Source organism: Narcine bancroftii, chromosome 2 (assembly GCF_036971445.1).
Source record: "Narcine bancroftii isolate sNarBan1 chromosome 2, sNarBan1.hap1, whole genome shotgun sequence".
Lineage (NCBI taxonomy): Eukaryota > Metazoa > Chordata > Chondrichthyes > Torpediniformes > Narcinidae > Narcine > Narcine bancroftii.
Window position 1 is genome coordinate 44,505,131 of NC_091470.1, and position 25,968 is coordinate 44,531,098.

At 40.7% G+C, this 25,968-nt stretch overlaps 2 protein-coding genes across 11 annotated transcripts in view; one reads left to right on the plus strand and one right to left on the minus strand.

The window, feature by feature from the left end:
- LOC138753461 (endogenous retrovirus group 3 member 1 Env polyprotein-like) overlaps window positions 1–25,968 on the minus strand; it is a 182,506-nt gene that overhangs the window by 60,220 nt on the left and 96,318 nt on the right. For all 10 annotated transcript variants that reach the window (XM_069916486.1, XM_069916484.1, XM_069916478.1 and 7 more), the window contains one exon: window positions 15,232–15,392. The gene's annotated coding sequence lies outside the window, so the exon portion shown is untranslated. The remainder of the gene's footprint in view (window positions 1–15,231; window positions 15,393–25,968) is intronic.
- The window catches only part of LOC138752862 (tumor necrosis factor alpha-induced protein 2-like), a 62,539-nt gene that overhangs the window by 3,022 nt on the left and 33,549 nt on the right, over window positions 1–25,968 (plus strand). The window contains exons 3-11 of the mRNA XM_069915480.1: window positions 6,538–6,644; window positions 8,182–8,325; window positions 12,956–13,138; window positions 14,502–15,147; window positions 17,119–17,230; window positions 17,414–17,536; window positions 21,830–21,930; window positions 24,862–24,960; window positions 25,693–25,819. Of these exons, the coding sequence (XP_069771581.1) occupies window positions 6,538–6,644; window positions 8,182–8,325; window positions 12,956–13,138; window positions 14,502–15,147; window positions 17,119–17,230; window positions 17,414–17,536; window positions 21,830–21,930; window positions 24,862–24,960; window positions 25,693–25,819 (1,642 nt within the window). The remainder of the gene's footprint in view (window positions 1–6,537; window positions 6,645–8,181; window positions 8,326–12,955; window positions 13,139–14,501; window positions 15,148–17,118; window positions 17,231–17,413; window positions 17,537–21,829; window positions 21,931–24,861; window positions 24,961–25,692; window positions 25,820–25,968) is intronic.

The window sequence follows — 25,968 nt, forward strand, 5'->3', positions numbered from 1 at the left end:
GTCGCCATTCCTACAGTGGATGAAGTTCTAAAGGAACTATTGACAAGCAAAGTCTTCTTGAAGTTGGATTTGAAATAGGGTTTCCACTCCACCTCAGAGTGTTGACTTTATTTAACCTCAGGATTCGACAGGTAGGGATGAGGGACCCTGTCTTTGTTGATAGGGTAGGGGGAAGGGATCAGGGCAGATGCATGGAAATAGAGGAGATGCTGTGAGGGCTGAGTTAACAGCAGCAGAGGGAGAACCATATCTTCTGAAGAATGAGGACATCTTAGAGCAGAGTTGGCAGAGACTGAGGAATTGAGAGATAGGGTGGGAAGAGGTATAGTCAAGGTAATTGTACGAGTTAGACCACAAGATATAGGGCAGAAATAGACTATTAAGCCCATTGAGTCTGCCACCATTCAATAATGAGCTGATTTATTTTTCCACTCCTCAGCCTTCTCCACCTTTGATGCCCTGGCTAAGCTCTGCCTTAAATACACCCAATGACCTGGCCTCCATATCCACCTGTGGCAACAAATTCTAGATCCACCAATGTCTGGCTCATGAAATTCCTCTGATTCTCTGTTCTAAGTGGATGGCCTTCAGTCCAATTGTGCCCTCTTATCCTAGACTCTTCCATCATGGGAAATAACCTTTCTACATCTCTTCCCTCTGCCTTTCAACATTCAACATCCCCCTTATTCTCCTAAATTCTAATGAATACAAGCTAAGAAGTGTCAAATGTTCTTCATATGTTAACTGTTTCATTCCTGGAATCATCCTTGTGAACCTCCTTTGAACCTTATCTATTGTCATCACATCCTTTCTTAATGAGGAGCCAAAAACTGCATCCAAGTGAGGTCTCACCAGTGCCTTATAAAGCCTCAACATTCTTGCTCATAACATATTCCTCTTGAAATGAATGCCAGTATTGCATTTGCCCTTTTCACCACCAACTCAATCTGCAGGTTTACCTTCAGGGTATCCTGCACAAGGACTCCCAGATCACTTTGTATCTGGGAATTTTTAATTTTCTCCCTATTTAGAAAACAATCTACCCATCTATTTATTCTACCAAAGTGCATGATCATACATTTTCCATTATTTAATTTGCCACTTCTCTGTTCATTCTTCTAATCTCTGTCCTTCTGCAGCCTCACTGTTTCCTCAACAATACTTGCTCCTCTAGCAATCTTCATATCATCTGCAAACTTGGCCACAACGCCATCCATTCCATCATCTAAATCACACATGTCAAACTCAGGCCCGCGGGCCAAATTTGGCCTGTGATATAATTATATTTGGCCCGCAAGATCATATCAAATATGTATTAGAACTGGCCTGCTGGCCTCCACGCCAGTATAGCGCATGCACAGCTAGTACTACAAATCCCAGAATGCTTTGCAAATGCGTTGGCGCCGGCCCGTCAGCCCGCTAATCGCCCCCACCTCCTCTGTTTACTTTCATTAGCATTTGCGACCTGTCGCCCAACTCACATGTAATAAACCCCTTACGAAAAATGGCCAAACGAAAGACAGGAAACAGGACCTTTCAAGACAGGTGGGAGGCAGACTATATGTTCATCATTTTAAAAGACAAACCTGTTTGTCTTGTGTGTGGAGCCAGAGTGTCTGTAGTTAAAGAATATAACATACGACGACACTATGAAACGCAACACCAGGACAGGTATAAGGATCTGAACGAGAAGCAAAAGCTCCAGAAGATGGAAGAGATGAAAAGAATTCTGGTTTTACAGCAAACTTTATTTTATATTTTATTTCTCATTTGTTAATGCTTCTTCTGGAAAGAGTTTAACCAAAACTATTATTAAACATTTATTTTAATAAGAAAAAGTTTAACATTACATATGTTGAAAGAAGAGAAAACATGCAGATGTTGTTGAAAATTTTCAATAATTATTTAGTTTGGCCCACGACTTAGTCCAAGTTTTTAATTTTGGCCCTCTGTGAATTTGAGTTTGACATCCCTGATCTAAATAATTGATATACAACATAAAAAGCAGCCCTAACACTGACCCCTGAAAACCAATTAGAATATGATCCATGTGTTCCAACTCTACTTCCTGCCAATCAGCCAATGCTCTCCCCACACTCGTATGTTTCCTGTTATACCATGGACTCTGTCAAATTCTTGTCAAAGGCTTTCTGAAAATCCAAATACACAATATCCATTGCATCTCCTGATTCTATCCTGCCTGTCACTTCTTCAAAGAATTCTAAAAGGTTTGTCAAGCAAGATTTTCCCTTAAGGAAACCATGTTGGTTTTGGCCTATCTTGTCATGTGCCTCCAAGTACTTGTAAATTCATTCTTGACAATTGACTCCAACATCTTCCCAATGACTGATGTCAGGCTAACTGGTTTATAATTTCCTGTCTGCTCCTTCCTCCTTTTTGAAATAGTGGGGTGGCATTTTCAATTTTCCAGTCCTCCGGAAACATGACAGAATCTATTGATTACTGAGAGATCATGACCAATGCCTTCTCAATCTCTACAGCTACTTATTTCAGAGTCTGAGGGTGCAATCCAATTGGTCTGGGAGATTTTTCCACCCTTAGACCATTCAGCTTTCTGAACATCTTTATCTTGTAATAGTGAAATTGTAATAACTAAACTTGCTTCCCTTCTTTTGCTTTAATGTTGGTTTTGACTTGCCTTGTTCCCCAGTTGTGGTATTTTTCCATTTGAATATTTCCTGTTCATATATCTCTATCCTGCACTTTCCTCATTTCTCGTAGAAACTCCATTCATTTTCTGAGCTTATACCTATTACATACATGTGCTCTCCTCCCTACTAGATCCTTCTCATCCACTGTGACCAGTTCCTCTCTCATGCCACTGCAATTCCTTTAACTCCACTGAAATACCAACTCATCTGACTTTAGTTTCTCCTTATTAAATCTCAAATTAAACTCAATCAAATTATGATCACTGCTTCCTAATGGTTCCTTTACCCCAAGCTCTAAAAGTAAGTAGCTTGGTAAAAAATATCTGTAGATCATTTGTCTCCCAAAATCGAGACAGAGACACCTCAAGAAAGGGAAAAAGTTAGCAGAGATGGAAAAAGTGAATTTGATGTCAGGGTGGAAGTTGATAGCAGAGTGAACAAAGATGAACTCATCATGGGTGCAGGACCTAGCACTAATGTGGTTGTTATGTTTTATCAGTTTGATTGGAGATTTTTTGAGGAGGTGACAAAGATGCTTGATAAAGGGAGGGAAGTAGATGCTATGTACATTGACTTTAGAAAGTCAAGATCCTTCATGATAGGCAAATTCAGAAGGTATTGGTGCAAGGGATCATGTGAGTTGATAGTTTGAATATGAAATTGGCTGCTTCATAGAGGATAGTGGTGGAAGGATGTTATTAGCCCAGTGAAAAGTGGTGTTATACAGGGATCAGTGTTGGGACCTCTGTTGTTTGTGATATATACAAATGACTGATGAAAATCTAAGTGTGTGGGTTATTAAGTTTGCAAATGATACAAAGATTGGTGGGTTTGTGAACAGCATAGAGCGTTATCAAAGAATACAACAGGAAATAGATCAGTTACATATATATAGGCAGCAAAATGGCATATGATGTTTAATCTGAGGTATAGCACTTTGGAAGGTTAAATGTAAGGGGAATGTAAACAGTTAATGTTAGGGCTCTTGTGTTCAGAAGGATCTGGGGATCCACCTCCACAGCTCATTGAAAGTGGCCAAGCAAGTAGATAAGGTGGTAAAGAAAATGCACAGAATGCTTGTTAAACAAGAAAGCCTGTGGATGCTATGAATGCAGTTTAATACTCAAAGATGGAGGAGAAACTCAGCAGGTCACAAAAGGCTCAGGCCCAAAATGTTGGTTATGTATCTTTGCCATATAGAATGCTGTGTGACCTGCTGAATTTCTCCACCACTTTTCACTTCATTGGATGGGCCACACTTAGAGGACCATTTGGAATTCTGGTCACCCTGTTACGAAAAGGATATTGGAGATTTTGGAAAGGGTACAATGTACAGAAGAGGTTTACCAAAATGTTGCCTGGTTTAGAGTATATGAGCTATGGGAAGAGATTGGAAAATACTCTGGTACACGGGAGACTGAGGAGCAACCTGATGGAGGTTTAGAGGCATTGATAGAGTGGAGAGTCAGTCTTTTTCCCTTACAAAAGTGTCATACATTAGAGAACACTTATTTAAGGTGAAGGAGAGAAAGTTTAAGGGAGATGTAGGGGGCAAATATTTTGCCTAAAGAGTAGTAGGTGCCTGGAATGGGCTGCCAGGTGTTGTGGTGAAAGCAGCTTCAATAGTAATATTTAAGAGGCTTCTAGATAGGCACATGAATATTTAGGTAATTGAGGGATATCCATGAAGAGCAAGCAGCAGTCTTTGAGTTTGATTTGGGCATCATGTTCAGTACAGACACAGGGGTGAATTACTGAGTGAGACTTTGAGTGAATTAGAATGTGAGAGAGAATGAGTAAGAATGCATTGGTTACAAAGTGAAAATGGAAGAGAGAAGAATCTGGTGTGAAATGGTTGAAAGTGAATGAATGAAAATGACTGCGAGCTTGAATAAGAGTGTGAATGAATGTGTCAAGAAAGAGTGCAGTGAATGATAATAAAGTTGTCATTTATGGCCGGGCACACACTCACTCATTTTAGCCAACAGCTTTCCCAAACAGTGCTTAAGATGAGAGAAGGAAATGAAGTCCAACTAAAGAACAATGTGCAATTCACTCATCGGCCCATTCACAACAGCACCTCACACCTACAAGTCAGAAACGGAAACATTATATGTCAACTGAAAAAAAGCTTATGAACAGATCTTCCACATTGAAATTTTAAAACTTGCTGGAGAGAAATTTAAGATGCACATTTTTAGCCATATCTTTCACAACTGGGGCAACCTCTGAGATGCCATATAAGTGACCAGCTCAAGAAAGTTGTTACAGGCCCAGAGGACCCCAAAACCCAACAGCAATAGAAATTCACCAAAACAAATGGTTACTTAAACAAGTCATTTTTAATTTTCTTTAAACATAAATATAAGATCAAACTTATTACTATTGCAGTAAAACCTCGTTAGAATGCGGAGGTTGGGGTCCAAGATTTCAGACCACATTACAGCTGAGTCGTGGGACAGATGCATATATGTCAGAGTGCCCACGGATAATCAAACCCAAATGTCACCGGTTTTCGAAGGATCCGCTATCTATAACAATTTCAATGAAAGAAAGAAAGTGCATTCTTTTAATATGGGTATTCTGAATGTTAATCAACTTATTTGCAAAGTTTGGGGGTCCACAGACACCCGTGCTATAAGCGATTCTGTGGATTAACGAATCGCATTCTAATGAGGTTTTACTGTACCTTAACCCCCTTCTAATTCTAAGTGCACATGTATGTAATAGTTATAAGCTCAGAAAAGTTATTTGATTCACAGTCCAATCTCACTCCTCCAAGTTCAGAGGTATCAGGCAATTCTTATACTGTGCACAGAATTTAACATTTATGAATTTTCACCAGGCTCTGGTGGAAATAGTTACTGCTCAGGAAGGTTTGGACTAATCCAAATACATTAACAAGAGAAGTGTCTTCCTGCTGTCAGCAATGACATTGCAAGAGACCTCCTCAGACACTTCTTCCTAGTGGTCCAGGAGAGGCTGTCCCAATTGCAGTGTGGATTCAGTCCATTTAGAGGCACAGTGGACATAGTCAGCCTTGTGTGTTCTCTCCATGAAATGCAGAAAACAGAATCAATCACTAAACATGACCTAAATTGACCTCGGAAGCTGTGGACTATCAGCCAAGAGAGCAGAGTATCCTTCTGCAGTAAGATCTTCTACAGAAATTTGTTTACACTCTACACTGACTGCATGGACCATGATCTTAATTGCTGGACCTGCAACAGATCTGATCTCAGTGTCAATGGCTGTGCCATATCTCATCACTTCTCTAATTCTATCCCATTATATAGATGCATGTGACCTACAACATGCATCTGCTGGTGTGGAGTTATTCTATCACACAAATGGGAGACAATTCAATCTTTCCTGTCTATTGTCTCCATTCCTGAACCAAGGTTACACTATTGTCAGTCACCAAGCAGCAGCACCTAGACAGCACTTTGAGTATACATGGATTCAAAGGCTGAGCTCTAATTTAATTGTCAATTCAGTCATCAAAACATTCAAGAGAATGGGCCTTACACTAGACATTTGTTAAACATAGGTCACATGCTAACTTGCCCTCCCTTCACAACAACTTCCTTTGGCAAAATGATCCATTTCAAGATACATTATGTACTAATTGTTACTTTAACAACATCTGATATTCTGAGGGTCTGAAATATAAAATTTAATTTATAAAAGGGAAACAAGCAGCAAATATATGATGGAGTCAATGATGCACTCATTACTTTCACCTTGATAAATTTGTTGTTGTCTTTATACATCTATGGATGTTAAGGTAAAATGGTGCTTATTACATAATAAACACTGTTGTTTATTCTCGAAAAGTAACATTTTTATGTATTTTGGCATTCAGGGACACAGTAAAGTTGGAAACTAATTTTGAAGCTGAATCAAGACGTAATTCAAAATTAGTTGGCTTCACACTGGTTTCAATCATGAAGAAGATTATGAGTCACCTAGGTAAGGGTTTGGATAAATATGTTTTCCCTGACTTGCGATGTTCATTTCACAAATACCAAAGTCATTGTTTTGAGGCCTAGACATCCAGAGTTAAACAAAAATTATGAGAGAAAACAAGCACATGGTGGTTTACTTTCTCACACAGAATTAGTTTAATCCTCCTACTTCTGCCTCAAATAAGTTTGAAGGCACCAAGGCTTGAGGAACCTTGTTGCTCCTTCTGATAAATCCCAATTTTATGGTCAAAAATAAATTGTTCTTTTTTAAATATATTGTACTTTCTGTGTTGCTTTAATCTAAATATATATATTTATTTGTGCCCTGTGTGTAGCTCAGTAACAAAACAACCTAGAAACCTGAAATTCTTCATGTTCATTAGGATTAGCATAAGGATGTCACTGCAATATAAATTTTCAGACCCACATATGAGGCCATCAATAGCCCAAAAAGGAGCCTTATCTTAATTAAAAAAAAAATTTTTAAGATCCATTTACAAGCTAAAAATTTCTAATTGTATATATCCAACAAAAATCCCTTAGATACTATTACAAAATCTGATTAAAATGACCAAGGAATAATTTTTTTTAATGCTTCACATATAGAAGGAAAGCAACTTTCCTTATTATTCTATTTTTGGTGAAGTTTGAAAACTAAACTGTCCAGGTAAACCCCAACTTACGATGGGGTTCGGTTCCGTGACTTGCATCGTAAGTTGAAATGATTGTAAGTCGGAGTCTACCTATACAGGTAGATGCTGCCAGGAGGCCGAAGTCCCCGCTGCTGCCGGGAGGCCGAGGTGGCGCCAGGTAACTGGAGCAGTGGCATCATTGCCCTTGTGGTGGCATCATCAGGCATCACTTCAACACTTTTGATGGGGAAAACTGCACATTTGACTTTTAAGCTCCCTTTTAATTTTACCAAATGTAGAGGCTCCAACATACAACATTAGTCAGGGAACTGCAAGAGAATAGATTCTAAAAAATTCTAAACTTATTATGAGGGATAATTATTAATTATTATCAATCAGTGGCTGCCAAAGCTGCTAAATAAGCATTAGATGGAACACTGGAAAATATTGAAAACAATAATGAATTAATATGAGATGTTACTTTAGTGCTAGTTGAATATTTTGTTAAACTGTACCAATAATTTCACAGGATGCTACGGAAATTGAAAACCTACATCAAAGCATTATATAGTTGTGAAAATATTAAATGATCAATTTTGAAAACCATATGTGATTTCCTTCAGTGAGTACGTTTGTTTAGAATATACTCAGATCAGGAAATTAAAGACAAAAATTCAACTGGAACATCTTGAGGAAAAACTTGGCTAAGTTGTTACATTACTTCATGTCCTGATACAGCCTGTTTTCCAAAATGTCACTCTATTTGATTTCAATTACAAATGATTGCATATAAGAGCAATTTTAGTGCCAAAAAAATTATGCATTGCAAGCCATGAATAAAGATCTTCTTTTGAATCATTTCAACAATATAAAACCTATTGACAGTGTGATATATTCTGGCCTCGGCAGAGCGAAGCAGGCGGAGGCCCCGGTCCGGGCAGAAAGAAGGAGGTGGTGGTCCCGGTCCGGGCACAGGGAAAGCAGCGGTGGCCCCGGCCCCAGTCCGGGCAGTATGGTCCGACCTAGGAGGGGAGGCAGGCCCCTCCAGCCCGGGTAAGAAACCTGCATAGGAGAAGGCCACTCCGATATAAAACCTACGACCCAAGGACCTCGCTGCCACGTCCCAGCTTGCTTGGCCACGGCACACGAACCATGGGTGTAAAGGGTGGGGCCAGTACTGCGCACACTGCACTCCACCTAAAAGCTCCTTTGCGCAGGCCGGAGGACATGTCCACGTCCTCCCCCTCAAAAGATGCTTACAAACTCAAGCTAGCATGCTGGAACATCAGAACCATGCTAGACAAGGCTGACAGCCACCGACCTGAACGTCGGTCTGCCCTCATCGCACATGAACTCCTCAGACTTGACATCGACATAGCCGCTCTCAGTGAAGTCTCCCTTGCAGATGTAGGCAGCCTCCAAGAACGCGGCGCGGGCTACACACTCTACTGGTCTGGCAAGCCTATGGATGAACGACGCCTATCTGGTGTAGGCTTCATGGTTAAGAACTCCATTGCCTCCAAACTCGAAAACCTCCCAACAGGCCACTCGGACCGGATCATGTCCATGCGACTCCCCCTTCAAAACAAGCATCGCATCACCCTCATCAGTGTCTATGCTCCAACCTTCCAGGCGGAACAAGCAGAAAAGGACAAGTTCTACACTGATCTGCGCAACCTCATTCAACGCACCCCTACAGCCGACAAGGTTGTCATCCTTGGCGACTTCAACGCTCGCGTCGGCAAAGACTCAGAAACTTGGCCAGGAATCCTGGGCAAGCATGGTGTCGGCAAGTGCAACGACAATGGGCGCCTCCTGTTGGAGCTCTGTGCAGAACAGCGGCTTGTCATTACAAACAGCCTTTTTCAGCAGAGGGACAGCCTGAAGACTACCTGGATGCATCCCCGATCCAAACACTGGCACCTCCTGGACTACGTTCTGGTGCGAGAAAGAGACAAACGAGATGTGCTCCACACCAGGGTCATGCCCAGCGCGGAATGCCACACTGATCACCGGCTGGTTCGCTGCAAGCTCAACCTTCACTTCAAGCCAAAGTCCAGGAACAGTAAAGCCCCCAGAAAGAGGTTCAATGTTGGAAACCTGCAGTCAGACTAAGTGAAAGGAAACTTCCAGGCAAACCTCAAAGCAAAGCTCGAGGATGCAATCCGCCTCACGGACTCGTCCCCTGAAACCCTCTGGGATCAGCTCAAGACTACCATACTGCAATCCACTGAAGAGGTACTGGGCTTCTCCTCCAGGAAAAACAAGGACTGGTTCGACGAAAACAATAGACAATAGGAGCTGGAGTAGGCCCTTCGGCCCGTTGAGCCAGCACCGCCATTTTACAGATCATGGCTGATCACTACCATCAGTACCCCTTTCCAGCCTTATCCCCATAACCCTTAACTCCTTTGCCCACTAGAGTGGGCAAACAGCCAGGAAATACAGGAGCTGCTGGCAAAGAAGCGAGCTGCCCACCAGGCTCACCTCACAAAGCCGTCCTGGCCAGAGAAGAAACAAGCCTTCCGTCGTGCATGCAGCCATCTTCAGCGCAAACTCCAGGAGATCCAAAATGAGTGGTGGACTAGCCTCGCCAAATGAACCCAGCTCAGCGCGGACATTGACGACTTCAGGGGTTTTTACGAGGCTCTAAAGGCTCTGTACGGCCCCTCACCCCAAGACCAAAGCCCGCTGCTCAGCTCAGTCGGCAAAGTCCTCCTCAGCGACAAGATCTCCATCCTCAATCGATGGTCAGAACACTTCCAATCTCTTTTCAGTGCCAACCGCTCAGTCCAAGAATCCGCCCTGCTCCAGCTCCCTCAACAGCCCCTAAGGCTAGAGCTGGATGAGGTCCTCACCCGGGAAGAGACATATAAGGCAATTGAACAACTGAAAAGTGGCAAAGCAGCAGGTATGGATGGAATCCCCCCAGAGGTCTGGAAGGCTGGCGGCAAAACTCTGCATGCCAAACTGCATGCCAAACTCTGCAAGGACCAAGGAAAGCTGCCTCAGGACCTTCGTGATACCATCATCATCACCCTGTACAAAAACAAAGGCGAGAAATCAGACTGCTCAAACTACAGGGGAATCACGCTGCTCTCCATTGCAGGCAAAATCTTCGCTAGGATTCTCCTAAATAGAATAGTACCTAGTGTCGCTGAGAATGTTCTCCCAGAATCACAGTGTGGCTTTCGCGCAAACAGAGGAACTACTGACATGGTCTTTGCCCTCAGACAGCTCCAAGAAAAGTGCAGAGAACAAAACAAAGGACTCTACATCACCTTTGTTGACCTCACCAAAGCCTTCGACACCGTGAGCAGGAAAGGGCTTTGGCAAATACTAGAGCGCATCGGATGTCCCCCAAAGTTCCTCAACATGGTTATCCAACTGCACGAAAACCAACAAGGTCGGGTCAGATACAGCAATGAGCTCTCTGAACCCTTCTCCATTAACAATGGCGTGAAGCAAGGCTGCGTTCTCGCACCAACCCTCTTTTCAATCTTCTTCAGCGTGATGCTGAACCAAGCCATGAAAGACCTCAACAATGAAGACGCTGTTTACATCCGGTACCGCACGGATGGCAGTCTCTTCAATCTGAGGCGCCTGCAAGCTCACACCAAGACCACAAGAGCAACTTGTCCGTGAACTACTCTTTGCAGATGATGCCGCTTTAGTTGCCCATTCAGAGCCAGCTCTTCAGCACTTGACGTCCTGTTTTGCGGAAACTGCCAAAATGTTTGGCCTGGAAGTCAGCCTGAAGAAAACTGAGGTCCTCCATCTGCCAGCTCCCCACCATGACTACCAGCCCCCCAACATCTCCATCTGGCACACAAAACTCAAAAAGGTCAACCAGTTTACCTATCTCGGCTGCACCATTTTATCGGATGCAAGGATTGACAACGAGATAGACAACAGACTTGTCAAGGCAAATAGCGCCTTTGGAAGACTACACAAAAGAGTCTGGAAAAACAACCAACTGAAAAACCTCACAAAGATTGGCGTATACAGAGCCGTTGTCATACCCACACTCCTGTTCGGCTCCAAATCATGGGTCCTCTACCGGCATCACCTACGGCTCCTAGAACGCTTCCACCAGCGTTGTCTCCGCTCCATCCTCAACATTCATTGGAGCGACTTCATCCCTAACATCGAAGTACTCGAGATGTCAGAGGCCGACAGCATCGAATCCATGCTGCTGAAGATCCAACAGCGCTGGGTAGGTCACGTCTCCAGAATGGAGGACCATTGCCTTCCCAAGATTGTGTTATTTGGCAAGCTCTCCACTGGCCACCGTGACAGAGGTGCACCAAAGAAGAGGTACAAGGATTGCCTAAAGAAATTTCTTGGTGCCTGCCACATTGACCACCGCCAGTGGGCTGATATCATCTCAAACCGTGCATCTTGGCGTCTCACAGTTTGGCGGACAGCAACCTCCTTTGAAGAAGACCGCAGAGCCCACCTCACTGACAAAAGACTGGAGGAAAACCCAACACCCAACCCCAACCAACCAATTTTCCCCTGCAACCGCTGCAACTGTGTCTGCCTGTCCCGCATCAGACTTGTCAGCCACAAACGAGCCTGCAGCTGACGTGGACATTTACCCCTCCATAAATCTTCGTCCGCGAAGCCAAGCCAAAGAATATAATCCAGATTAATTTTTAAACTCTCAGTCATGACCTAGTTGGCTATTTTGTAATCTTGAACTAAAATGAGGCGCTCCAAGCATGTAGCTCAGGAATTCAGATCCATCAATACTATCTTAACAACATAATCAGTTGAAAAAAATACAACAGTAATGATGAGTAAGCTTGTTTGAAAAAATATGTTAATCCTCAAACACCAATTATCCCATCTCGTCTACCTTTTCAATTCAAAAATTCAGTTCTATATCCAATGTAATTTTTCTGTGTGCATTTACAAAACTCATGGTATTATCTATGTTGGTTTCTTCAAAATTAACATAGAATGTAGAACATGTACAGCCCTTCAGCCCACGACATTGTGCCGATCTATGTAAACCTACTCACAACCATCTAATTTTTCCCTACCTCACTGTCATAGCTTTCTATTTTTCTTACATCCATGTGCCTATCTGAGTTTTTTTTTTAATGTCCCTGTTGTACCCACCTTCACCACCTCTCCCAGCCATACATTCCAGTGGGTGTTAAAAATAATCTCTATATTTAACATCAGTTTCAAAAGGAAGAAGCACTTCAAAATTGAAATCAAGTAAATTTATACATGGCACATTATTACATTCCTACTTAAGGAGATAAATGTAATTTTTCTATTCTTACCTGCTTTCAGTGTTCAAGTCTTCATTAGTAACTTTACTTAAACTACACAATTTTAATCCCCTAATTATATTATTCATGGAATAAATAAATAAAGTTAGATGTTACCTTACATGTTAATTTACCCCAACCAACCAATTTTCCCTTGCAACCGCTGCAACCACGTCTGCCTGTCCCGCATTGGACTTGTCAGCCACAAACGAGCCTGCAGCTGACGTGGACATTACCCCTCCATAGATCTTCATCCGCGAAGCCAAGCCAAAGAAGAATGTTACCTTATGAAACCTGATTACATTGAAATAAATCTAGACATCTTGATTGCCAGCATAATAACCCAAGCAATACCATGGAAAGCAGCTGATTTTTAAATAAAATTTACACTTTTACAGGAGGAAACAAGCAAACCATCACTGAAGATGACGGTTCACAAATAAACCCCAAACCAAACAAGCTAAAGGCCATTTTCTCACCTTTTTCCCACAAGAAAAAACCATCACTGGATCCGACAGACAATGATATGGATATTGTACAGATCAATGGCAAAACTTGGGATTCTATAAAAGTACTATCAGGTAGGTTTTTTCAGTCAATGTGCAAAGAAATGTTTAATGGTGAGTATTAGCATATAAATGTAATGACATTATTTTAATGATTATCCATTTTGAGTTTGAGTTAATTTGTTGCACAATACAACAGTCCTGTTTCAAGGGTTCTTCTGTACACAGACTGATACATTATCTCTAATATTCCTCTGTGAAGAACACAATTTACAGAGTATAGGAATGCAGCAGAGAAAGATCATTTAGCATCAAGCAAGAGCAGCATGAGAGTACTTTTATGGGGTTAATTCATTGTGGGGCAGAAATTGTCTTTAAGCGTTGTTGGTATGTGCTTTCACATCTGCCATCGACCTGTTTGACTGGTAGGTAAATTGAAGTGGGTCAAGGTTGGCTAGTAGGCTAGATTAGGCATGAACTATGACCAGCCTCTCAAAGCATTTCATGATGGTGGATATCAAAGCCACTGATCAGTGGTCATTTAGGCCCATTATTATGCATTTCTCTGGTAACAGTACAATAGTTCAGAATATAAAGGTTAGGGCATAACATGAATGAATTTGCAAATCCTTCTTGAGTGTTAATCCTTAAACATTGTTGGAAAATTATACTGTTTAAGTGAAATATTTGTGCTTTTTTTAATATATTGTCATCTTACAAACTCCGATTTATGGCAGTTTAATCTGTTGGCACTGAAAGTATAATTGAATTGTAATTGAAAGATGAGATGTCAAAGTTACAGATGAGGCGCAGACACACAGTACAAAGTTCGATTCAGTCAAATCGAACACCAAAGTATGCAACACATTCAAGATTTGATGAGAGGAGATTGTAAAAGATTTGGAGATATGCCATTACTAGTTGTAGTAAAGTATACTCTCTTTGATTTTATAGGAAATAAGGATACTGTATATTTTCTAACCTGTCTGTAACTAAGAATAAATCCCTCAAAATTGGTTCAGAGTGTTTTCTCAGTTAAATATGAAATACTTCTTGCTTTGTTAATTGATAATTATGATGAATGGATTTTGATTGTCAAAGAATTCACTATTAAATCCGAAGAATATATTTATTTAAATGACTATTTAAGTGGCGATGATTTTATTGAAAGCAATTTCAATGTATATCTGAAATAAAAATTGTAAAAACAGGTTTATCTCTTTCTGCAGGTCAGGCAAAGAGTTAACGTTTAAGAATCTAGACCCTTCATTGATATGTTTCTCATTTCCCAATGTTGTTTAACCTGCTTAATCTGCTGAATACTTCCAGTATTTTCAAAAGTTTTAGATTTTTTGAAATATTGTACCATTTTTAACTGACATTCAAGCAGGCCTATGTGTATCTAATGGAATAGTAATATTAACTTCCTTTTGCCTAGAAAAAGACATCAAAGAACTTATTGAACAAAAACAATATTTTAAGGCTGATTGCCATCTCATCAAATTGGAACATGTGCTATATGCTTATAATACAAACAAGCATGATGAAGATATTCTCAAAGAGAAAAAAAAAGGAGTAGAATCATTATATGAAATGCTTAGTGCTGAAATTTTCACAGTGGTGAAAAACTCAATGAACATTTCCAAGGAAAATCCTAACCTGTTGAAAATGGCAGTCCAAGTGAAAATCCAAGAAGAACAGGCAGATCAGATATATATAGAGGAAAAGGGGAAATTTGGAGGCATCACAGAGGTTAGGCCAAGAGGATGGGCAACTAAATGGCTGAATTTTTTAGAGCAATCTGTGAATGAAAGATTAGGCAAACTGCCCAGTGTTTCTGATGTCGATAAAGCCAAATGTCTGTATGAGTGTTTAGTGCAGCATCAGAAAAAAATGGAAGAGGATTTTGACACCATTGTGAACTACATCAAGCCATGTTATCCCCAAGAGTACAACATATGTGAAAAGTATGCGGAATATTATCATAAAAAATGTTCCTCCCACTTGGAATTAATCATGGAAAATGGACCAAAAGGAAAAGACGTTTATTGCTTTCTGCACTGGATTTACATACATTATCCAAAGTAAGTTGGATACAGATCCAAAGTGTTTATTTTTATTTACTATATTACAGTTAAGTATTGTATTTTAAGATCATTATTTCTTACCTGTGCATTAAAGAAGGGTCATCAAATCTCAATATGATTACAGCATAGGAGGCGGCCATTAATCCATGTGTGTTTGCGGATTCGATGACCAGGTCAACTGACTGGTACCACCTTTCAGCCCTACTCTGCAGCCTTATGGTCAGTGTCCCCATATTTTCCTCCTGGTTTAAAAAAAAAGGTTTTAGCATCAACCACAGGAAATCTACACAGGAATCATTTGCTATAAATCAGATAAATTCAATCCTTTCACTATGCAAGAAAACAATATTGAGTTTATTGTTAATGTAACACACCCATATTGGATATTATATTATTACAGTGATTGGACTTTTGTGGTTTTCTTTGACTTCCTGCAGCACCTGACTGGATTTCCCACAAAATACTTACCCAAAACTCTTCATCAACATCCTTCACAGGTTGCATTCACTTCTTAATTATTCAGTTATAGCCTAAGAACCATCTGAAATAGTCTCTTATCACACTGGCATACGGTTTCCAACCAGGTAGCATCAATGACTATTACTCCAATTTCCATTAACCTTCCTCCCCCATCTTTTCATCCAACACATTATCCTCCACAATTTCCATCACCTAGAACATGATCCCACCACCAGACACATCTTCTCAGCCTCCATGACTTCCTCGTCCACTTATCTCTTCCCACTAGTTCCCCTCTTGGGAACTTCCCCTGTGACTGCAGGAAGTGCCACACTTGCACCCACACTTTCTCCCTCACCACAATTTGGGGCCCCAACAGTCCTTCCAAGTGAAGCAACACTTCACTTGTAAACCTGTAGGAATCATCTACTGCATCTAGTTCTCCCATTGTGGCTTTCTCTAAATTGGAGAGACTGGACACAGACTGAGAGATCACTTTGCTGAGCACCTCCACTTTGTTCACATCAATAACAAGGATCTCCTGCGCTGAAGTGTCTAGCCATGATGTTGTGGACAGCCAAACGAAGGGCACCTGTAAAATGGAGGAGCAACACCTAATATTCCATCTGAGCACTTTCCACCCAGATGGCATTAACATTGACCTGTCTGATTTCTGCTGTTCTCCCTCTCTTCACTATTCCTTGTCTCTTTCTCCAGCTCTACACCCCCTTCCCTTTCCATTCACGGAGACTTCCCCTATTTTCTCTTGTGCACATTTCCTCCCTTATCCACCTATTACCTCTTGCCTGTGGGCCTGTGCTCCTCATCCTTTCTCTCCCTCCCCCACCATTTTATTCAGACACATGCCTACATTTTGTTCATACCTTGATGAAGTGCCTAAGCCTGAAATGTTGCTTGGGTATCTTTTTCTTTGCTATATAATGTTCACTGTTTGACCTGCTAAGTTTCTCCAGCATTGTGTTTTTATCCATTTCTTTGTCATCACTTTCTTTCAGCTTATTTGGTGCTAAACTCCTTGACCACATCTGTTAATCCCCGAGATTGCATTCCATTTAATCTCGCCATGAGCCAAAAATCAAGCAAAACTCCATTGACCATATTTTAATTTACACCCTACAACTAACCTACATCATCTCTGCTTGCTGTTTTACATTTTAATAAGCAACATCTCAATTTAAAAATCTTAACTGTTGTAAAATGTGTTCTTGCTGTAGCCTATCCTTATTCTCCTACTTTTAGTCCTGATCTCTCAGACATTCCAGACTTCAATTGCTCTGTCATTAGCAGGTCATGCTTTCAGTTAATAAGGCCTCAAGCTCTCTTCTAATCTCTCATTATGAGTATTTTTTTCCCCTTTATTCTGCCCTTAATATCTGTCTCTTTAACCTAGTTTTGGTCATCAACCTTGATATCTCCTTTGGAGTGTACACAGTCGAGAATGAAGCCTATCAAATTAGTTTATTTGAAAATTTCTGATTCTTTGTTCAGACTTATGAATATCATCACACAATCTGAAGATGAAAGTCAGAAACTATTAAACCTGTTACTTCCTGAAAAAACAATCAGTCGTTTGAAAAGTGAATACTTTTCTGCTTTACAGGTAAAATGTTTACCATTTTCTTGCATTTAAAAATATACTAATAAAAATTACAATAGTTGGAACTTTTGTGGTCAAAGGATCACCACACTTGTTTGTTGTAATGTTTTTAAAATGGTCATCAGTAAACATTACTCATTCCACAGTAATATGCTGCTCTTTATTAATTTACTTTCTTTATTTTAGTCAGATGCTAGTATGCACATGGATAAGAGTCTTCAGGTGGAAGAGGTCATTTGGAGAAGTGAAGGAGAACCTATTGTGTTGAATGGATATTACCACAGTGAGCTGTCCATCGACATTATCCAGGTACATAGAATAGAAGACAACACAAGATGTGCTTCCAAAGTTCCATGGGAAATGGTATACTGGCAATTGTTAGCAATTCATACCATTTTAAAACCAAAACTTTACTATTTCATGCTCATTATCAATGTTCCACCAAAAAGTTGTAAGTTAAGAAACACCAGGCACTTCATCAAAATTATTTTCATTTTGTGTTTTGTTGTTGCACCCATCTAAACAATTTGATGAAGGGAAGAAAGGAAAGCAAGCAGGACCAAGGATTATTCAAATAGTTTCACAGATTTAAAGAGAGAAAATCAGAGGTTTAGAGAACAGACAGGATCTTTTGTCCAACCTGTCCATGCCAACCAAGTTGTCTCCCCAAACTAATCCCATTTGCTTGCATTCAACCAAAATTCCTTTAAATGTTTCCTATCCATGTACCTATCTGAAGATCATTCAATGCTACAATTTGTAACTGCTGACAAGTCATTCCATATACCCACCACTCTCTGTGTGAAAAAGATCTCTTTTAAATGTATCCCTCTAGTCTTAAACCTACACCCCTAGTTCGAGATTCCCCTATCCTGGGAAAAAGACTGACTATTTTCCTTATCTATGCCCATGTGATTTTAGCCTCCCACACTAGACCCAGCCTATCTTTAACATTGAAGCCACCAATCCTGGTAATATTCTTGTGAATCTATTTGATACCCTCTTCAGCATAATTACATCTTTCACTACAGTTTGGTGACGAGAACTGTACAAAATGTAGGCTTGGGTTCCTCAGATACAGGAAAATAATACAATTTATTATCGAACTGAGGAAACCATTTCCATACAAGCAGTATAACTGGAAGTAGTATAAAATTCTCTTTGCCCTGTTCCAACATAGCTGAAATCCAATCTGTTTCCCATTACTATTCCACCCACTCAGCATCTATTTTTATAACCTGTTAACACTTTTTTTAGTATTAATTAAAGCTGAAATGTGGGCAGAAGGATTAAGCTCATGGATGACAAATAAACTGGTGGTGGGGTGGACAGTAAAGGTTGTGAAAAAGGAACTCTCTTTTCTTGTTTTTTTTTGCAAAATAGTAGCAGAACATGAAGACTATTTGATTGTCTTTCAATGTCACAAAAAAGGTTTAGTTATATCTTGGTATATGTGACATTAATAACTGAATCTAAAGGCTGCAACAGGACCTGAATCAACTGGAAAAAGTGGCAAAAGGAATGGACAAATGTGCAGTGATTGATGCACCATCAATTACTTCAAAGACTAGACATTGTAGAGAAACTGATAGGCTTTTATTCACAACAGAATGGAGGCACATCCAAGCTGGTTGACTGTCCTAGACTGAAGAAGGGGCTGTGGCACAGTTGCCTTTACTCAAGGGTCAATGGGAGGAGCCTCAGGCAGAGTCAGCAATGGGTGTGTCTAACACTTCTAAACACATTCACCCCTTGTTTTTAGAAAGTGTCTGGTAGGGTAAAGTTAATTAAATGTTCTTACAGGTTGAGTCTTTCAGGTTGACTGGTCTGCTGCTGTGACTGTTGTAGTACCAGCTGGGGTGTTGAATCTTGGTTAGTCTGGGACACCTGTATGTTGCCGTTGGCTTGGAGGATGTGTGGCGCCAGATCTGACATGTCATCACCTGGGGCAGGACTAACATGCCATGACATAGGTGCATCATGGATAGAAGCAGATGAAGGTGGTGCGGGGTGGTTGGCAATGGTCTCAGGGACTCCTGAGGGTGCAGGTCCTGGAGACAGTGTCCTCGCATCCACTAGGGTACACCACATAGGCGTATTGGGGTTGGCATGGAGGAGATGCACCCTTTTGACCAGTGGGTCAGACATGGCTCCTCACATCCTTCCAGTGTAGGACTGGCCCTGGGAACATCAACTAGGATGGCAGCGTGGTCCCTAAAGTGGACTTCCTGGGGAAGGAAAACATCCTTTCATCCAGAGTGGTATTGGTGGCAGTACATAGGAATGATCTGTTTGAGTGGAGCGCATCGGGGAGGACCTCTTGCCAGCGTAAGACTGGAAGGATTCTAGACTCAGGACTAGGAGGATGGCTTTCCAGATGGTAGTGTTCTTCCTTTCCACCCGCCCATTCCCTTGGGGATCGTAGCTGGTGGTCCTACTTGTGGATATGCCTCTGGCCAGCAGGTACTGACGCAGCTCGTCACTCATAAATATATCAGGGGTATCTGGACAGGATGAAGAGATTGCCAACAGGGATGGCGAATGGGAAAAGTGAGTATTCATCTATGATGCTAAGGAAGAACACGTTGGGGTCAGAGGAGGGGAGGGACCCCTTGAAATCAGTGCTCATGTTCAAAGGGGCAGGTAGCCTTCATCAGGTGCACTCTGTCTGTTTGAAAGAAGTGCAGTTTTCATTACACACAGACCTGGCAATTTCTGGTCATGGTCCTGATCTCCCTGATGGAGTAAGGTAGGTTGCAGGCTTTAATAAAGTGGAAGAATCTAGTGACCACAGGGTGCAGAGATTGTTGTGCAGGGTTCATAACCGGTCTATTTGTGTGCTGGCACAATTTCCATGGGATAGGATATCTGGAGGATCATTGAGTTTCCTGGGCCGGTAAAAGATATCATAATTGTAGGTGGAAAGTTTGATTCTCCACCTCAGTATCATGTTGTTTTTGATTTTACCTCACTGCTGATTGTTAAACATGAAGACCTCTGCATGTTGATCGGTCAGCAAGGTAAATAGTTTACCAGCAAGGTCATGTCTCCAGTGCTGGACTGCCTTGACAATGGCCTGGGCTTCCTTCTCATCAGAGGAGTGTCAAATTTTGGGGCCCTGGGGGTGTGGGAAAAAAGGCGGTGGGTCTATGGGTGGTGGAATCAGGAACATTCTCTTAAATAGGCATGGCATAGAAGGATACAGATCTAGTGCAAACAAATATGATTAGATCAAATGGGCAAAAAAAGGTTGACAAGAATTTTGTGGACCAAAGGGTCCTTTTGTGTCATCGTCTTCTGGCTATCCATCCCATAGAATGATGGTTCCTTTCAGTCTTTTGTGGGGGTTGATGTGTGTGTCCTGGAGTGGCTTTACAGGCTGATCCTTGCTTGCCACATACTTGGCAGATGAGGCCTGGAGGGGCATTAGGGGCAGAAGCTCTGTTGTGGGACTTTCTGTGCCTTTCCTCTGTTGCCTCTTTGAAATTTTTCTCAGCAGTGCCCACACCTTTTCTGATGGTGTCCCTCCACTGCGAGCGATCTTGAGCCAGATCCTCCCATGTTGATGGGGCAATGTCAGCTTTCTTGAGGTTCCTGTGCAGAACATCCTTGCACCATAGTCCCTGGCCTCCTCATTTTCAGATACCACTGGCTCGTCGGCTGCACAAGATGTCCTTGTGCAGTCTTCCGTCAGTCATTCTGACAACATGTCCTGCACAGCACCAAGGTTGAAACTGGTGGCATTCTGACTCAAGAAAGGACCTTGATATTGGAGACTGTATCTTGCCAGGTGATTTTCATCAGAGAATATTGGTGATGCTTCTGCAATTGGTCGAGTTGACATAAGTGACTCTGATATGGGCACCACGTGTCACGTCCACATAGCAAGGCTGATACGACAACAGCCCTATACACCTTGCACTTGGTGGCCAACCTGATGTTCTATGACCTAACCTGATATTTCAGCTGATCAAAGGCAAAACAGGCCTTCTGGTTCTTGACTTAATCTCTACATCTAGAGAAGCTGAGGATGTTATTGTGTTGCCCAGGGTAGCAAGACAAATGTCATCAATGAGGACAATTGGTTCTTCGTAGCTTGAGCTGGTCCAGTTGGTACAAAACTGCCTTTTTCAGGCAAGGATTTTGTGGACCAAATGGTCCTTTTTGTGTAGTATAACTATAACAATGATTCAAAATTTAAATCATAATGTCATACTTATCAAAAAAAATTCCAATAAAAATACAGCAATAAAATTAATTGACAGCATTCAACCTTATTCCAAGTGTGAAAGCAAAGAATTTTAGTCTACTCATTTTGAAAATCTGTTGTAAAAGTTCAGTTATATAATTTTATAATCATAGTTTTAAAAAATGCAGATGGTAGACATTAATTTCCAAGTAGTATTCTGTAGAAATTTAACAATTTCTTTGCTGTTTGTCTACTCCCAATCTGTACCGCCCTTACTATTTAAAACAAGTAATGACTATTATGTTTTCATGCTGTGATAATTTTAACATGTTAATCCACTGACTACAAATAGTAAGGCAATTGCTATTCTTCTCCCACTTATAATTGAATATTTTTTTTGTTTTATCTCTCAGATAATTGAAGGGTCAATCAAAGACACCAGAACTCTTACTTGTGATATGGCTATTAGAGCACAAGACATCATGCTAGAGGAAACAACTTCCTTCTTGGAACGGTACAGCAGATTTGAAAGATATAGATAATATCATTCATTCTTTTCATATGTTTAATCATAACTTCAAGCCTTTAATAAAACTACATTTTTATGAATAAATTTAAAAAAATACACATTTTACCTTTCCTGATTTTGAGTCAGCATTAAGATTGTAAGTCTTTTCAGATTAGTACAGAACTATAGCATTCTTGGTAATAACTAATCTTCTCACTTTTTGAAGAAAAAATACCAAGGCCAACACTGAAATCTGCCATCTTAAATAACAATGTTATATTTTGATCACAATATGTGCAGTGTTGTCAGTGCCCTCTGATCAGATGGACCAGTGGGTATTGCATGTTCCATCTCCAGAATCACCTGGGGACAGGCAGAGCCTTGGAGCTGCAGTCAGAAGGAAGAAGCAATTTTTCCATATCTAACCTGGAGGAGACCCAAGAGGATCCTAATCTTCCATCCCACAATTTCAAATATTCACCATTCTGAAGAAATCTTTGGGAATATTTGTGCTGTGTGGCCAAACTCTCATTTTGAGACTGTAGCTCTTGGTACTAGACACCCCAGCAAAGGGAAATATCACCACATCTCTGCTGTCAGTTCCTTAAGAACTCCATATGTTTCAAAGTGATCACTTCTCAGTCTTTATAAAACAGTACAAGCCCAATCTGCATCATCTCTCCACTTAAAACAAACCTACCATTTCAGAAATCGATCTGATTACTGAAGTGTTAATGTTCTGAACGGTTAAGAGTGTTCCCAATCCATTTAGGGTTTTATTTTTCATTTGCTGTATCCTGCATCAGCAAAGATTTGTTTTAGTTTAATCACATTTAGTTACAAACCCTTAAACAGTTTTGACAATAATCTTTGGGTATTTCAGCAGTGGTTCTCATTTAACATAATGGGAGGTACCAACTTGAAGTGTGTCATAATTTAGCAAAGTTCCCTTAAAGCTACAATTTTACATATGAAAGTTAACACTATCATTGCTCATTTATTTTTCTAAACTGCATATGTTTCCTTTTATAAATTAAGAAAATGTTTCTTCAGCCGTCACTTGCTCATAAACCCCACAACTGGATTAAATTAGAGAACAGAGCTCTTTTTCTGTGCAAGTAAATAATGCCTTTAAAGGCCCAGCACAGAACAAATATGCATTCCATAAAAAGCTTTAATCACAGATTTGAATAAGACAACAAATAGCATGGTTTGAGCAGTTCAGTCAAATTAAAGTTTAAATTGGTTTATTATCTCGCAGGTTCCCTATAATCTGGATTAAACTATGTTGCATATTTTTAGAGTATGAAAAGCTGTAGTCTCCTTTCCATTACTTCTGGCTGCACACTCCTCAGCTAGGTCAAAATGGAGTCCACAAAGGCATGCCCAATAACCTTACACCACAGTAAAGAGGCACGTGAAAGTGTAGAGCATCACCATTTGTCAGAACTCCATCTCCACCCTACCCACCACTTTTCCTTGAAATTCTTACCAAATAAACCTAACAGTCTCAGACTGGAAAACAAATTGACATCATATTCATCATAATTTTGAGATGGGATTACTGATTTCCAACATCTTTTACATTAAAAATTGCTTTCAATTTTGCAATTGTACATGGCTCTAATTTTAAGATCAAGTTCCATTGTTCTTGATGCTCAATAAAAGGAAATTTATTGTTACCTCCCCTTTTTAGATTAATATTTTAATATCACAATTCAGTATGTAAGTAAAATTATAAAAATAGAGAAATCCAATCTAGTATTCTCCTCTCTTCAACATAATTTCTGTGAGACCCTCTCAGTATTCTCTTGCTGTGGTTTCTACTTTCTTTCTTTGGCTTGGCTTCGCGGACGAAGATTTATGGAGGGGGTAAAATGTCCACGTCAGCTGCAGGCTCGTTGGTGGCTGACAAGTCCGATGCGGGACAGGCAGACACGGTTGCAGCGGTTGCAGGGGAAAATTGGTTGGTTGGGTGTTGGGTTTTTCCTCCTTTGCCTTTTGTCAGTGAGGTGGGCTCTGCGGTCTTCTTCAAAGGAGGTTGCTGCCCGCCAAACTGTGAGGCGCCAAGATGCACGGTTTGAGGCGCTATCAGCCCACTGGCGGTGGTCAATGTGGCAGGCACCAAGAGATTTCTTTAGGCAGTCCTTGTACCTTTTCTTTGGTGCACCTCTGTTACGGTGGCCAGTGGAGAGCTCGCCATATAACACGATCTTGGGAAGGCGATGGTCCTCCATTCTGGAGACGTGACCCACCCAGCACAGCTGGATCTTCAGCAGCGTGGACTCGATGCTGTCGACCTCTGCCATCTCGAGTACTTCAACGTTAGGGATGAAAGCGCTCCAATGAATGTTGAGGATGGAGCGGAGACAACGCTGGTGGAAGCGTTCTAGGAGCCGTAGGTGATGCCGGTAGAGGACCCATGATTCGGAGCCGAACAGGAGTGTGGGTATGACAACGGCTCTGTATACGCTTATCTTTGTGAGGTTTTTCAGTTGGTTGTTTTTCCAGACTCTTTTGTGTAGTCTTCCAAAGGCGCTATTTGCCTTGGCGAGTCTGTTGTCTATCTCGTTGTCGATCCTTGCATCTGATGAAATGGTGCAGCCGAGATAGGTAAACTGGTTGACCGTTTTGAGTTTTGTGTGGGTCCTGCTTTTCAACCACTTTCCCAGTCTCAATCTGCTTGTTATCCCTCATCTCTCTTCACTTCATCAATCATCGACTGGCTCTCATCTCACAGTTCCTTTTATAGGGGTATTTTTCCCCTCTCCACTCTCAGTCTTGATACTGGGTTTCAACCTAAGATATTAAAAATCCCTTTGCTCCCCCCCAAAAAAATATGCAATTGAGAACTTGAGGTAACACAAATGCATTTCTATTTTAGTAATTTTTTTTGTGATGCACATAATAAGAAATAAAATGTAATATATTTTTCAGCTTCCAGCAGTCGGCAGAGAATTTTGAAAGATCCAATTTCAACCAAACAAATTACATTTCCATTATAATTTTAATCACCAACTGTTGTGAAGTTATCAGGTAAGTTTATTAAACAGTTTAACATGATGTCATCCCATTAAAGACATGTCCTTAAATCTTTTGTTCATTGATTGACGTGTTAACTAATAAAATACTGGTCAAATAAAACTATCTGTGACCACAATCAAGAGGTAAAGCTGAAATAAAGTAGAAACCTATTTTAATTTAATTCATTATTGTAGTGAGAGTGGAAAGAGAATCCTTAGTTTTACTGGGCTAAACCTAATATTCCAAGGACCCTCAGCTAAAAAGTAATGTCTTATTTTTACCCATTTTCCCATGGTGCAGGAGTACTCCAGTTTCACAGTGCCATGAGGGCCATTGCTAGACTACATGTGTTTGGTGCCAAGTTCTTCACTTTCCCCAATCTACGTCAATCTTGTCAATGGGCCAATAGCAGTAATGTTGCTGGCTCAAATTTCACCACTGAATTTGCAGAAGCTATCTTGAGATCTGACAAGTACCAACTTCTTGCTAACATTCTAGTTAGGGAGAATTTTGGATGTCTAAATTCAAAATTTGATTACAATCACTTTCTTCTAGAAGCTGTCATAAACTTGATATTCTTTTAATTTTTGGGATTCAAATAATACTACAGTGAAAATCAAGAAATATACAACGAATGAATAGTCTGACAAGCCCTTCACTTTACATGATCAAATCAAAATGGCCATCAATAAATTGCTTTTGTGAGTTGAGTTAATACACACATTTCTTTTGTTCTATTTTTAGGAATTACATTGATACAAATGAGAAAATCACAAGTGCAGAGCTGAAGGAGAGAGTTTTATCAATTTTGAATGAAATGGAAAAGAAGAGAAAAGATATTTTGTTCAATACCTTGTTTTGTAAATTAAAGGTATGGTAAAAACAAGCCAAATAGATAGCTAGCAAAACATCTTTTGAAGAATTGTAGCAGCAGCCAGATCCTTATCATATTTTTAACCATTAAGTAAAATTCTTTGATGCATGAGGCATGACCATTCATTTTTGTCATGGTCAACACTA